General features: G+C 37.2%; 2 protein-coding genes across 5 annotated transcripts in view; both read left to right on the top strand.

Annotated features, from left to right (window-relative positions):
- Positions 1-5: 5 nt before the first annotated feature.
- On the top strand, positions 6-14403 carry METTL22 (methyltransferase 22, Kin17 lysine). Of its 4 annotated transcripts, none has more exons than XM_026096390.2 (11): positions 6-233; positions 1234-1576; positions 3636-3986; positions 4390-4430; positions 4514-4658; positions 5034-5105; positions 5716-5769; positions 7112-7192; positions 8149-8251; positions 9004-9172; positions 10662-14403. In XM_026096390.2, the coding sequence occupies exons 2-11, from the start codon at positions 1354-1356 to the stop codon at positions 10695-10697; spliced, it is 1275 nt and encodes a 424-aa protein (XP_025952175.2). In that variant the 5' UTR covers positions 6-233; positions 1234-1353; the 3' UTR covers positions 10698-14403. The 4 variants fall into 4 exon arrangements, with proteins under 4 accessions (XP_025952175.2, XP_025952177.2, XP_025952174.2 ...); XM_026096392.2 differs by lacking the exon at positions 6-233 and adding an exon at positions 276-578; XM_026096389.2 differs by lacking the exon at positions 6-233 and adding an exon at positions 276-657.
- A 943-nt stretch (positions 14404-15346) lies between these two features.
- The window catches only part of ABAT (4-aminobutyrate aminotransferase), a 77712-nt gene continuing 77514 nt past the window's right edge, over positions 15347-15544 (top strand). The window contains exon 1 of the mRNA XM_026096479.2: positions 15347-15443. The gene's annotated coding sequence lies outside the window, so the exon portion shown is untranslated. The remainder of the gene's footprint in view (positions 15444-15544) is intronic.

Below are 15544 nucleotides of genomic sequence, written 5' to 3'. Positions count from 1 at the left end.
CGCCCCGGCGTCAGCCGCGCGCCGGAAGGAGCCCGCGCCTCTAAAATGGCGGCGCGCGGCGCCGGGCGGCAGTGGTGGCGGCGCTTCTCGGGGAGGGAGCCCGCAGCCCCCTGAGGCCGCGGCTCGCCTTCGGGTCCTTGTGCGGCCGGGGCCGCTCCCGTCGCGGCTCAGGCCCGCTCCCTCACCCCCCGGGGGGCCGCGCAGCTGCGGCGGGCGGCCGGCGCCGTGGGCAGGTTCGTTGGAGAGCCCGGGCACGGCCGCAGCCGGTGTGAGCAGGGCCGGAGGCTGCCGGCGGCCCCCGCGGCCTGGCGGTGCCGCGCTGCTCGCGGAAGCGGCCTCCCTGCTCGCAGCGGCAGCGCCGCAGCCGGAGGCGGCTTCTGGCCCCGCTGCGGCAGGGCCCGGCGGCCTCGCAGCGCTTTGCAGTAGCGGTGCGCGGAGGCGCTGCGCTCGGCCGCCTTGCGCCGCGCGCGTCTGCGGGGCCCGGGCCGGTTGGTAGCGCGGGTTAGGCTTGGCGGAAGTTCACGGAGCTTCGTAACTGAAGGATGGAGCATTCGTAACTGCGGTTATGAAACCTGTGTGTAAGCTGAGGCGCTCTAAGCTAATAGGAGCTTGTTCAAGCAGAAGCTGCTAATAGAAAATTCAGGCTGATCTTCCCAGGTGATGTTACTGCCAATGCAGAAAATGGCATCAACAGTTGCTTTTACCTAGGGGGTGCCTACAGATATTAACAGCTGGTGAAAAAACTGCTGTACTAATGGAGGCAAATAGATGTAGCACAGCTTTTTTTTCCAGGAACAACAAATATTCTTTTCACCAGATGTAGGGAACTAACCTTGGAAAATATGTTCTGTCATCTTGTTAGTTTCTGCGAAGGTTCTCAGATTCCCTATGGAAAGTAAGACCTCTTAAAATTGTCATGTTGAGCACCCAAGGCCTTGTGTACCTTTGAAGACCTTGACTTAGCATGTACTTGTGAAACTGTGCTTTCAGGATATCATCTGTGGGGTTTTTTGATTTTTTTCTAACACAAGCTAGTAGCTCTTTTTCCTAAAGATGTGGTGTGTGGCAGTTATGTATTTGACAGTTCATTGGGGCATAGTAAAAGAGAGTGTTTGTGTGTTGCAACTTTATTGTACTGCACATTGTTTTAACATTACTCCATCAATATTTTAAAGATAAAAATCAGATTACAATGTTAGAATGTAACTAAAAACTGTTTATATTTGTTTTTAGGTTGAATATCCTGATGTGCAATTTAATATCTTACTGGAGCGTGCTGGAGCTTGCACAATTACATCTTGCCTGAAATCTGAAACTGTCATGAAATTATCTTGTTAAGCAAAACTTTACTTGATGCCTACTAATAGAAGAGTATCAAATCACTTTGTAAGAGTGCTTGACAAGGGACTATTTTGTTGTAGATGTCTGTCTCACCAGCGTGTCATGGTGGATGTAGCAGAGAAAGAGATTATGGACAACCTCACATTTAAAAGTGACACTGTGCTTTCTGATGTTCACTTACACTATCCAAACAAAAGACATCTCATGGTACGACTGAATGCAGCTGGACAACCAGGTAAAGTATGTTTAAAGTGATGGAACAATATTTTAAGAATATTCACCTTTTTTTTTTTTTAATGTCTGAGTCCTCCTCCCAATGGTTGATATTAATCATTACATATCTTGTTCCAGTTAGAAGCAGAATTGCTTCCCACTAGGTTGTTTCAAAGAGGGCTAACCAGATTTGCATCTTGAAATTAACCATGCAAATTAAAACTATTAATGCAGACTTTGTAGACAGCTCATCCTAAAAAAAATAAATCTTAGTTACTTCCTCTCAGAAAATAATTTAAGCTAACCTTTATGCAGGCTGAATTTGATTTTTATGTCTTAAGTGTGTGTGTGCGCGCATATATATTTAGAGCCCCTGACAGTACTTTGAGAATCACGTCAGAAGTTGGGATGTTTTCTTACATACGAACTACAGGTGATAAGCCAAAGGTTTTAAATAGCATCACTTAATTTAAATTTAGGGCAGGGTATTATGAATCAAAGTGAGATCAGCAATTGACTTACGAATTTTTATAAATTCTTTAAGTGATAATTTACTATCTAGTCTGGAGGAAACTAGAAGCTTCGGGATTTTTGTTTGTTTTTAAATCGACTTCATGCAAAGTTCAGAAGAGCAGTGGTTCTTGAATGGCTGTTACGTAATTTGAAGAGTCAAGGCTGTAGTAGGAATAAATTGGCGAATACTTCTGACTGATTGTCTGCTTGTAGATTTCTATGAAGTTTTCAAGGAAACTGATCTTGAAGCTGCTAGGAAAATCTGTAGAAAAGTACCTCTCCTTTTGCTGTGACAGAAGTGTTAATTGTTGTTTTTTCAGGCCCATTTGTGACATACAGTATTTAACTTCTGCAATTATTCTAGCACATGTCAATGTAAAAAATGATTAAAAGAGAAAAGTAGGCCAAAGAGCATGACAAAGAAGTTAACCTCATCAGAAGTTAAGACTTCATCAGGTCAAAGACGGGTAATTAATACAGTGGTATGTCAGCATGCTACTTGGCATTCCTTTCCTGTGATTTTGTTTGATGCAAAGAACGTTTTAATGGAATGAAATGACAATGTGTGCTACCTACTTGAACACACTTGGTCTCAGAAATTCTTTTATTTAATAAGACAAGAATTGGAGCACCATACATGGCAGGTTTTATTCTAGCAGATAGCACGATAATCCTTCCATTGTCACTTTGCTGTTTTTTAGGGAACCGTGCATGGATTTTGTCTTTGCTTTTTTGGGGGTCAGTTTTACCTTAGAACTTTGAAATACCGAGAATACGCAGGAGATCAGAATGGACTCTGGAGAGCAAAAACATTTCATTTGTTGATAGCATCCTCTAATTTATTGCATATTCGAAACAGTTTAATCTAGAGGTCATACAAAAATAGATGGCTTGTAAAACTTCAGATTCTATGATAAGCAATAAAGATTTTATTAAAAAAACTGAAAATGGTCTCTCTAGAGAACGATTTCTCTCAGGTTGCAGTAGACCAACCTTGGTTATCTTGCTTTCTAAAGAAATCAGAACGTGACTTCATAAACTATGACGTTATTGTGAGTTTTTCTGCTACCTCATACCCTTGTGAGCTGATTTCAAGGCCTGCAGTTACTTGAATTCCCAAAGCCTTTTGAAATGGTAAAAAATTTCTAGTGACTTTTTGCTAGAACATCTTGCCTTTCTTTATGACAGGAATGAAGTGTTAACCAAAAGAAACAAACTCTAACTTGTGCTGTTAGTTCTTCTTTGAGAAATGGTTTGGAGGATGTAAGAAACCATCCCTTATCCTAATTGTTAACATAAATGTTACTAAATGAGATGAAAATGTGAGCTGTTGCTCAATAGGTGCTTTGAACCAGTAGACTTTGAAAGTTCTTCAACACTTATTTGTCCTGACAGAACTTAATAGCAGAAATATTCCTTCCTAGTTAGTAAACTATATTACAAGTTACCTGTGTGATTTTTAATATGTGAAACGCATATCAAAACCTCATGCATGTGGAAGCTGCATATAGATTCTGGTTTTATCGCAGTGTTAATCTTCAACATGTTTTTTTCCTGTGTTCTTGTAGTATTCCTGTCGTATTTCAAGCTCCTTTGGAACGCTCATAATTGGGCATCTGAGAAAAATGCGAGAGAAGCTACAACAGAAAAAGAACACCAGCACAAAAGTGGAGAGGAAGTGTGTGACAAAGACAGGAATAATCTAAAAAATGAAAGAGAATTAAATATTAAAGGATTAGAAGCTCTGCTAGATGATGATGGAGACTTGGAAGTTGTCAGAAGACCTCAAAGTGCCTCTGATTTAGAAGCGGAGGATTTTTTGAGGGATAGGGTTTATCCTGTAATTCTGATGAGAGGGGAAGATGATGCTTTTGAAGATGAAGAACAAGAATGCACTTGCAGTGATGTTGTTAAAATAGGTAAGTAATAGGCTTACCCGCAAGGATAAATGGGATAAATACATTTTGTAAAACGAAAGAAAAATAGATTTTTGTCTTCATCTATGAAACAACAGCTGTTAAATGAGAGGCGATAATAAAATAATTTCACAGTATTATGCTTAATTTAAAAACATACTGTTTCTCTTCAGAAGAGGTTTGGGCAATAGTATACTAGAGACATATAGCTGACTGCTCCCAGCCTGAATGAGTTAGACCTGTGCTCCTTAGTTAGTGGGGTTTTTAGCTTTGTTATATTGAATGGAGAGCATTAAGTTCTAGATTTAAAATGAAAACACTGCTTGATGTTCAAGCTTGCTGCTATTGAACTTAATTTGAACAACATTTTAAAATACTTATTTCTGCTCTACTTTCATATTCACAGAACATACTATGGCAACCCCTTTGGAAGACGTTGGTAAACAAGTATGTGTCATCTTTGTAATATCTTGCTGTTCGTGGATCGTGCTTCAGAATTTAGCCAATATATCTGCTTCTCTCTGCTGAAGGTCTGGCGTGGAGCCTTTCTTCTTGCTGACTACATTCTGTTTAAATGGGACATGTTCAGGTGTTGCACAGTACTAGAGCTTGGAGGTGGCACTGGAATTACAAGCATCATCATGGGAACAGTTGCCAAGAGAGTTTACTGCACAGGTAAGACAGTTATTTTTAATTAAACATTATTATGAAGCGTCATTTAGAAATTCATGTGAAGTTTTCATGAAGCATTGCTTTCTTCCTGGGGCTCTCATCTGTATTTGTTCATTTTTGGTTAGTAGTTGTTTGTTAATGTGTATAATGTGTCTTGTTTACAGAAAAGTAGCAAGAATTTTCTAAATGGCTCTGAAAAGTAGTACTGAAAAATGAAGGCAAGAAGGATCCCAGGGAAATTATTGTCAGTGGAGAGAGTTGCTCTGAATTGTCCCTAGTTTCCTAAGCTGGAGAGAACTTTGGAGAATTAGCCTGAGAGGTCAGGGGCATGCATAGCCCAAGTATTCTCCTTCTGAATATCATTATCACTTTTTGCAGATGTCGGTGAAGATCTTCTGGCCATGTGTGAACGTAATGTTTCATTAAATAAACACCTGATTGAGCAGGGAAGTAAGTGCAATACAGTCAGTTTTTATGCATTTGCCTATATGTGAACTACTTTGGGATTAAACAGCACAAGTCATTGACTATCCTACATGTTTACAAGTAAAATTAAACTCTTGTCTTGGTTGAAGGTGACTGAAAAAGAGAAAGATGAAAAAAGTCTCTCTAAGGTCCATACTGGGGCAACTTCCTTTTGAGAAGAGCAAAATACTTATTCTTTTCCTGGTCAGCAGTTAAGACCAGCCATGGTTCTTACACAATTATTGTGTGAGCCTTACTGAGTTACTTGGGAGGATCATAGACATCTGGAGGCCAAGAGACCAGTTACATGAATAGAGTGTACATGACACAGGTAGAACTCTGGACTGGGGAAGTATTTTGCAGGCAAGACATGTAAAAGAGAATGTAAGATGTGTATCTGCCCCTTAAGTTTCTCGTACCCTCCTCTTGTGAGTAGGTGACTGCTTTTGTGCAATAAATGATTTGACGTTCAGCCAGGCCCGACATATTTCATATTTCTTCATAATATATCTTAATCATTTATTCCACTACAGATTTTGAGTCTTTACTTCCACTTACGTATCTTCCCCCTGCCACTGTCCCCCTTCTCCCATAGGAAGTGAAATTAAAGTTAAAGAACTGGATTGGCTGCAAGATGAGTTCTGTACTGGTAAGTGGTTGTGATGGGTCCATTCAAAAAATTTTTTTTTCCAAAGCTATCAAGCTTACTCCATTATTTATGAAATGATTGAGTCTTCCAGTGTTCACCCCTCTAGAAAGACAGCTTTCAAGCATTATATGATGCTCAAAGTACAAGATTGTTTCTAGGTGCATTATTGTCATGTGAATGAGTAAGGAAGGGTTTATTGATTGGTTGAGAATAGACCAACAGTAGTTGTTCTTTACTTCGTGAAGTCAAAATCCAGAGATGCAGACAAGACCTGTCTGTTTTATGATAGTAATGGAATCCAGGAGCAATGGTATGGATTCGTGTTCCTGCAATCCAGATTTTGATGTGATGGCACTGAGTGCGGCATAGGACTGTGTGAAACGTGAGGAGGAGGGATCGAGGAGAGGTGGTGGGTGGACAGAACTCCTAACCACTGTAGAATTTTAGATGGGTGGAGCAGTTAGAGAAGCATCGTGGTAGGATAGGTGATGATTTGAAGTTATATAAATGTTTGTTCCAAATGTGTTGATGAATATGGTGTATTTTAAGTATTTGGCAAAGGAATGTAGTTTGCTGCATTTAACAAAATAAAGGCAGCTAAACTGAATAACTTTAAAAGTGCAATTAGTGATAGTAAAATGGATCACTAAAACTCTTTCTAGTAATTATAAATATGGGCCTTTTGGGGATAAAATTTAAGATTAATACAAAACTGAAACACTTGGCCATATAAAGCCAACTCTGCTTTGTAGGTTTTTATCTCATCAGATGAGCAACAACAATTTTGATATAATGCCTTCTGAAAAATAGCTCAACTACTTAAGTGCAGAAAATCATCCTTTATACTCTCAAAAAACATTCTTTGGACCTTAAAAATTTCTGCTTAAGGAAAACATTTGAAACTGCCTGTAGAACAGGGTATGTTTTTAAACTCTCAGAGAAAGCTGCTCAATTTTAACGAAGTCTAATATTTAAAAAGCATGACTAAGTAAGAAGCTTGATCAAAGCTTATATGTGTGTTTTCTTGTTTTTTTTTCTTTAAAGCAGTATTTATCTTAGTCTAGTTAAAGTCTGTAATCTTGCTACATGGTAGTAGTTGTAAATTTCGTATGGCAAGGAAAACTCTACTCCTGCCAGTCGGCCTTGGGAGAATTGGATATAAGGCAGAGAAAGCAAAGGACAGCAGGGAACTTCAGAGGACAAACAGACTGAAGTTTTGATTTACCTTTAGTAGTGTGCTCTCTAGGAGCAGATGACCAGGGAGAGAATGAAGATGTCTCTTTTCTATCCATCAGGTATTTGATACACTTAATTCTGTGAGTAAAGCTGTTTTCTGTTGCAGATTCTGCAGCTCCTTATAGCTGGTCTGAAGCAGAGATTGCTGATTTGCATGACCACTGTACTGTGATAATAGCAGCTGATGGTAAGGAAACATAAACAGTAAGCTCTTAAATCAAATACTTAAGCATTATGTGTAATAACTTAAGCATACCTATTTTTCTTTTAAAATCCAATACATAGATCCTTACCTACTTTGTCAAAGCTCTGGCTTAAGTGTTTCTGTCTGTATCTTGTAGTCTTTCCATTTTAAAAAAGATGACTGCTAATTCTGATTGTAAATGCAAATAGGAAAAAAGATGTTGAAAAGAGTAGCCTGTTCTTTCATTTGATGTTTAATGATTTTTAACTAAATAAATTATTCAAACATAATTGTCACAAATAAATATGTCCTACATGTGGACAAAACAATTTTCAGGTGCTCCGGTTGCCCATAGATTTTATCCCTTTGGACATCTATGCCTTTGTATTCTGTTTTTCTTGCCTAAGTGAAAGACTGAGAAATGACAAGCTAGCTAATCTGTATAGGAGAACTGTTGTCGTTTTGATATTCAGTGATATTTAGGTAAAGGATGAGTTTTTCCTGTTTGTTTTTAGTTATGATATTGAAAGATGTTGTGACGCTGTTTTCCAAAAAGTTAAAAGGTGTTAGTGGTATTGCTTACTGCTTCTCCCCCCGCCCCCCCCCCGCCCTTAAAGAAATAAGGCCCTATGAACTGTGATATCCTGTCTTTTTTAGCTTTGCAGTAAGGTATTTCCAGGCTGAGAGAGATCTTGTTTAAGTTGTGTAAGTTGTCTGACGGAAGTGATTCCCATTGGCATGAGAGAAACCTTAAAGAAGGCTTGACGTAAAGAGCAGCAGTGGATACTATTACAGGGTCAGTTGTTGCCATTAAAAATATAATACTTTGGGATTTAACTAAGTGACACAAAGTTTTTGATTAGAATAATGTAATTAAGGGCTGTTGTTTCATACTTGAGGCTTAAGTAAATATTAAAAGCATACAGTAGGTACATTCAGCTGTAATCTTCTAATTGTAGTGTTCTATGATGATGACCTGACAGATGCCTTGTTCAGAACGCTGTATAGAATCACACACAACTTGAAAAATTCTTGCACAGTTTACTTATCAGTAGAAAAGAGGTAAGTATTACCAAGAACCTAAAATAAGAAGCACTAAAAATTCTGCATTGTTTTCTTTATTCAAAAGAAAAATCTGATTTGCTTGCAGGTCAACTTCTGATTTTCATTGCATTAATTGAGCAAAGGCTGCAGTATCTACTCAGGGCAAATTATTTTTTTTCATATTTGCTTGGTGTTTATGAATTCAGAATTTGAATTTCAGATGAGTTAAGCTTCTGTTGTCCTACCTTTTGTCTTGCATCAAATAGATAAATCTGTGGTTATAGACTGATGTCTTCTGTAATGCCAACAAAATTTAATGCAATTTGACATCACAGACCAAAATATGGAGTGGAATAAAGAGGTTAAGAATGAGAAAATGGTGTCTTCCAACCTGACTCTTGCTACAACAATTCCTCCTGTGTTTTTTTTCAGGGAATTGTTGTATGTTTTTGTGTGTTGTAGTCCATTCATGAACAAGTACATTAATAGTCCTTGCTTAAATCTCTGGAGATGTGTAAGCAGTAGCCCTTCATATTATTCTTTGGGGGCAAAACGCCCTACAATCAGTGGAAAGACTAAAAAGACTTATCAAAGAGTTATTGGCGCACTGATCCTAGTGTAAGTCTTGATAGTCACACCCAAAAAACGAAATGACTAAATTAACTAATAAAATTGAGAAGTCCCACATTTTCCATTAGCTTAGGAAAGTTACATAGCTATTCAAGATGCAAGTGTAAGAGCAATTTTCGATGAAATATTTTTCTTGCCAGGCTGAACTTCACTTTAAGACATATGGACATTACCTGTGAAGCCTACAGTCATTTCAGAAATACTCTAAATGATCTGGAGAACCTCCAAGACACAAAAATGAAATATACTGTGGAGCCCATTAAACTCGATTTCTGCCAATTTCTCACTTACGAACGAATTGAGCAGTTGGTAAGTGGCGTTCATTAAAATAAATGTAATGTGTTGGGCTAATTATCTCAAATTAGTTTTCGGCTGTTTACTTAACATGAAATAAGAACAGAAGAATAAATATTACCTCTTTATTTCTTTTAAGCTGTTTTAAACTGATTTTTTGTTTGTGCTTACATAACCTATAGTAGATTTTCATAACATGTCCTCTTCTGTCTTTGAGCAATATAATGGCTTAGATTGTTTCTTAACCGTTGAGGAAATGAGTGCAATCTGCATTACCTTTAGAAAATACAGTTTTTGAGATTGGCTAGAAAATGGAATCAATATCTCTCATTTATTTGCTTGTAAAAGAGCTCTCATTTTATATTTTAGAGTTCCTTTACAAGTTCAGGGTTAAGGAAATAATGCTTCAATATCTATGACAAGTCAATTGGCTCTAAACTTCTGTTGTTCAGAAATGTATTAAATATCATATATGTAGTTATCTAATTACACTCAAGGTTTTCTTTTTATTTTTTCCAACTGTCTGATCTTAATAATGTTATGCCAGCTACCTAATAGCATGTGAGCTTCTGCAGCAATACAGACCAACTGATCTTTCTGGAGAACTTGCAAATCTTTTGCTGGATTGCAGATGTGTTACCAAGAACTGAGGTTTTTATAGGCAACATAGTATTGCTATTTTTTTCCTAGTGTATGCATAAGAAGATTTAGGGGGGGTTGCAGTTATTCCATAAAACTGATTCATTTTACTTAGTTTTGACATCTTCAGGCATAAAATATGCATGCAAAACTTTAAAACATATTTTCCAAATAAATAAGTGTAACTTGGCTTATATCTAAATGTGTAAACTTGTTCCCTACAAACTTCTTGTTGACGGCCTCTGGTCTTTGAAATGAATGTATTTTTAAGGGACACAAAAGCTTGTTTTTATTTACCATGAAGTATATCACCACAACTCAATATATAGTCATGGTGAAGGGCATGAAACGGTCTGTTTACTAATCTTTTGTATGGCCGAAGCTACTAATATTCATTCTCCAGAAATTAATAAGTGGTCTTTTTCATTTTTATTGTCCAGTAGAGTAAGAAGCGTCTAAGAAACAGATTTGCGAGAGTTAGAGTCCTCAGTAAATTGAGGGTTTTTTATTTTTTTGTCATATCTTTGCAGGCCTTTTTGAAAGCATTTCAAGCTAAGCTAAGCATTTCAAGCTAAGAAAAAGAGCAAGATTCTTAGTCAAAATACTGCTGAAGATCATTTAGACTAATGAAATTATTTCAATAACAATTATTTTTAATGATATTAATTCTTTTTATTTTAAAAAATGCTACAAGAATACAAACCGACTTGTATATCAAAGTAATTTTGCTGTTCTAGGAGATTAAACAGATGGATTTACTATGCAAGTACAGGGTGTGGCTTAATTTGTCTTAAAGTGTGGGTGTTGAACTTTTCATAATCTACTGATCTGAGAAAATAAGTCTTTGTATTTTTCTCTCCTGTAGGAACTGTGGAAGGTCACTGCTGAACGGCTGACGTGACTGGGACATGAGAAAATTGAAGATACTTGCAGAAAAGATAAAGGCTCTTTTGATGTTACATTAAAAATGGATTCTTGTCCTAAGAAAAGGATTTTCGTGGTGGAACCATGTTCTTGGAAAGTAATTTCAAGAACACTTGCCTTATTTCAATAAGTTTATTTTTAGCATTTAAGACATTGTTTCCGTATTGTTTTCTGTTATGAAATTTTTTAACACTGATCCTCAGAGTACAGATCCAAAATAAGTTTCATTAGCTATAGCATGTGTGATAATATCCCATGGTGTTAGATCTCGAACTGTGGCAGGGATGTGGTACTGCATGTTCTTTAGGTTTCGTGATTTAGTTTTTAGATAGCTCTTTGTCAGAATTTAACACTTTTGCATGTGGCTGCTTTGCAAATGTACACTTTCATTTTTAGCTTTCTGAACTTGGCCACTATTTTCAGTCTCATGCTGATTCCACGTTATTTATAGATGTGTTTGAAATGGTCTTCTGGGCAAGATCTAGTTGTCTTTAACAGACTCTTGTTTCCTCATCCCTAAGCAATCTGTTTATTCTTTCATCCTTTATTATTCTTTCTATCCATTTAGTCTTTCATTTTTGGTTTGTGCTATCAATATCACTTCAGTTTAGGGCTACTGTCTTAGTTGAAAGGAGACAAGATGCATTGAGGTTTAAATCTCTAAAAATGTTCCATAGCAGTCTTGGAGGTATGTTGTCCTACTGGTATTTTAAGCTATTCTGCCCTTGCCAGGTTGAGGGTGGGAAGATTTCATGCAAAATGGCTTGTTCCCATTCTTTAAATGTTGAGACTTCTACCCTCAGTATATGTGTGAGATTGGGGAGTAGCAGATAACCAGTGTCAGGAATGTCTCGGCAGTACAGCTGGAGCCTTCGGTGTCTTAGCTTTTGGATTAAAGTGCAACATATTGATCAAATCTCTCCTGAGTGATTAATGAAACATAAAATACAAACATTATGATTTTCGATTTTTAATGCATACTGTTGTGTTATATCACTTCCCACATGTACACTGTCACTGAAACTTTTGTACCTGCTGAATTTTTTTAGCTTTATGAAAGTGTTAATGATAAACATCATATATAATGATAAAGCTCTTCTGGCCTGTGACTTGTGGGGATGTGCATACATTGCATTAGAAGCATCTGGTTGGTTTTTTTTTTTTTTTTTTTTAAGTCTGTTTTGTGTTTGGTTTATTTAGTTATTTAAAGGCAATTATTTAATAACCTGTTCATGTTCATGAAGATGTATTTTCCTCTATATCATTTTTTAGTTAGATGAAAGGTCATTAAATGAAGATGATGATCTTCCGCAAATATAGCCACTCAAAGTAAAAATAAAAATAAAGCGTTATGTTAGCATATATGCATAGCATTGTTAGTGTATAGCATAATCTGCCTAGCTTAATACAGAACTTTTTCTCTTAGGACCCCCATTTAAGCTTCAAAGATGTAAAACTATTCCTAATCTGTAATTCTTACTCAATTTGTTTTGTAATGTAATTAACTTCACCGAGGAGAACTTTGAGTGTAGTACTGAAGAACAGCTTATTAATCTTTTTTGAAGGTGTGTTACAGCAAGAAATGAATTTGAATTGATGTGATGTGTGTGGTTAGAGAAGATTTTTACTTGCACAAGAATTCTGAAGGTCTTTGGAGATAGCAAGAGAAAAACTTATCCAGGTGGAGTGATACTGTAGATCTATTCAACTTAGAATTCTAGCATTTTAACACCACTGGCTTAATTTAACATATGAAAAATTGGTGGTGGTGTGGTTTGGTTTTTTGGGAGAGGGAAGGTTGGTTGGTTGGTTTGTTTGTTTTTTAACTCTTGTTTCTGTGTGTGAAAAATACGAATATTAGGGATGCTTGGAAAGCAAACTGAAATAGAATTTCCTCCTAAAGAAACAGCTAACTTTTCTAGCTTGTTTTTGACAATTTATGTTGCAAGTGACATAAGAGAAAAAACAGTTTGGGGGTTCAGTGACAGATTTGAAGGCTAACTTGTAAATTTGGGTATGACCCTTATCACTGATGATAAAGAATACGCAAAAATAGGCAGCAGCTCTCAAAAGAATCATAAAAGAATCTCATAATGTGTTGGCTTTGCAGTGTTAATGAGAGAGAAGGGAAGACTCTCTTGCCAGCGAATTGGTCACTGCTGCCTGAGGACATTAAGCAGGCACATTACCTTCTCAATTTTGACTTTGATCATACTTTAGATATGTCTTACAGGGTAGTGGTTTTCAGAACTTATTATGCAAATTTCCACCTCTAGCAGTTCATTGTTTAAGACTACTATAAGCAGGGAATTGTATAGTACTAAGCACACAGATTATGGCTGGAAATCAAGTTAGTGCCTAAAATGATAATGTTTCTAGCACATTGTATACATTTATATAAATCAAGTTGGTTTCCCCCACACACACCCCCCTAATAAAGCATGATTTAGAAAATAGTATGCTTGTGTGAATGTATCTAAATTTTTCAAGATTTAAACTGGTGATTTTTCTTAGATTTTTGGCAGTCCTGTCTTGTGTCTAACATATAGCAAGTCAGGTACAATTTTTAATCTTAGAATTTTGGCCAGGATAATGATAGAATGATAACTGAAATTTCCGAAGCTGAAGCAACAAACTGTGGGCACTATGCATCATTTCTTGTTCCTTTTTCATGAGTGGCTTCTTTGTTTCAGTGATTATTGGGGTTTGTGGAACAAGCAAATACAGAAGGCAAAAATGATACAACAGAAACTAGAGCTTTCTGTGCCAAATAAGAAATGTCTTGCCAACATGGCCAAGCGCCTGTCTTCTCCTTGCTGGCTTTCTTGATGGAACGGAGAGAAAATACAGTTGGGAGGGGGGAAGTTGCTAGTAATGTGGACAACAGGCCAGCCTATGCTAGACAGGCATGGGGCTTCTGATTTATATAGCTTATGGAAAACTGAAATTATTCAATAATATTAAGTTGGATGGTCTTGGATCGTGAGCTACTGGAAAAGAGTTTGCGTATTTTGTTGTGAAACATTGAAGAACCCTGTTGGACTGTTCATATACTTCTTGATTCCCTCTTGTCTAGTAGGAAAATAAAAAGGTTTTGCTTTCATTAGTAAGTTAGTAAATGTCCTTAGTATTATTCATTCCTGCAAGTTGTTTACTTCTGTGAAGATGAAGGAAGAGAAAGTGTATGCTTATTTTAAAACTTGTTACTATCTCTACTGTTCAGTGGAGTTGAGGTTGAAGAGGATTCATTTAGAAAGCTGATTTTCTGCTCTGCTAAATTAAGCCATTCTGCACTTGGAAAGACTTCCAAATCTGTAGTGTGGTTGGTCAGCAGAATAGATTATCTTGGGGAAAGATAAACACAGTGGGAGGGGGAGAGAAACCTGAACTCTTTCAGTGCACTTATTTCTGATAAAGGAGAAGAGTATCACCTCTTGGGAAAGAGGGAAGAAGTACCATAATGGATGGACACACTGTCTTCCAACAGGATTTCTTACTTGAAACAAATTGATTTTACTTTTATGTCACTGGTGTATATTGATGAACTATGTATGCTTTCTCAACTCCACGCTTCAGATGAAGATTGCTCTTGAGTGTTGGTACCACTGTCCTGCTTTTATCTTGTGTCTTGAGAGGAACATGAATAAAATAATTCTGGATGTTGGTCAAAAGAAGAACTTGAACTACTGTGTGACACTTGAATGAGCATTACTGGCAGTGTGAACGTCGAGAGCTGGTTTGTTGTGAGCTTGTTTGTGTGCCATTTTGTAGTAGAAAGAAAAGTTATTTAAGCTATAACTGTATTTCTAATGCATTATGTATATTTATTGTCACTATTTGTTCTCCTGTGTAAGTGGCTGTTTGTGGACCATTCTTGTAGCTCCATCTGCTGTACAACACTTTGGGTCAAAACATTTTATACCACGCAGTTCATTAAATATACTGTTCTTTTGCGGAAAAAAAACCTGTTTTAACAATATTCTAGCGACAACAGTTTTCAACTTAAATATTCTGCATTTCTGGTTTGATGATGCGTGTGTGTGTGTGTTAGAGATGAAATGATCATGAAAACAACCCTGAGAGCAGGGAGCTTTAATAATAACTTTTTAACAGTGGTTTTAGAATGCTGACTCCAGCAGTTTGGGATTTTCAGGAAATCTTCTAGGAAGAAGTGGAAATCACTTTTCTGTGTTTGGTATGGACTTGTAATTCACTTAAAAATTGGGGCTTCAACTGAAGCTTCTAAAGTTTTATAGCAAATATATTTCATGAGATTCTCCTTTTTTCAACTTTACAGTTCTGGTGGACTTCTAAATATAGCATTAGCTCCAATTATCTTTAATTTTCACCACAGACTTGAGTCTGTCTGTGGTTGTTCTTTTCCCCCCCCCTTTTTTCCCCCCATTCTGCTAGTACATGAAACTTGAAGAATTTTGTGTATTTGAGATTTCTAGCCTCTTTCATGTTAGGATCAATAAGCCAGTGGACTCCAGGATCTTTCCTTAAGGAACCAATGTAATACTTAACCATCTGTAGTGTGGTAGGACAATGTGCTAAAAGTAAATGATTGACTGTTTCACAACAGTAGAAGTTGCTGGAGTCACTTTTGGAATGGGTTAAGCACATGTTAACCGTGACCATACAGTATTAAGTGATTTTTGTGAACATTCAGCATGCTACTTCTAAAACATGGGTCTACTTCTTGCTAGCGGTCTTAAATAACGTAAGTTTTTGTTTTGTTTTTTTTTTTAAAGGGGGGGGCTTATTGTACTTCTCTTGGTGCTATACAAACAAAACATACTACTTCCAAAGTAGAGTAGGGAG

This window comes from Dromaius novaehollandiae, chromosome 14 (genome assembly GCF_036370855.1).
Source record: "Dromaius novaehollandiae isolate bDroNov1 chromosome 14, bDroNov1.hap1, whole genome shotgun sequence".
NCBI lineage: Eukaryota > Metazoa > Chordata > Aves > Casuariiformes > Dromaiidae > Dromaius > Dromaius novaehollandiae.
The sequence above is the reverse complement of the archived record's forward strand: the minus strand, read 5'-3'. Positions and strand labels throughout refer to the sequence as shown.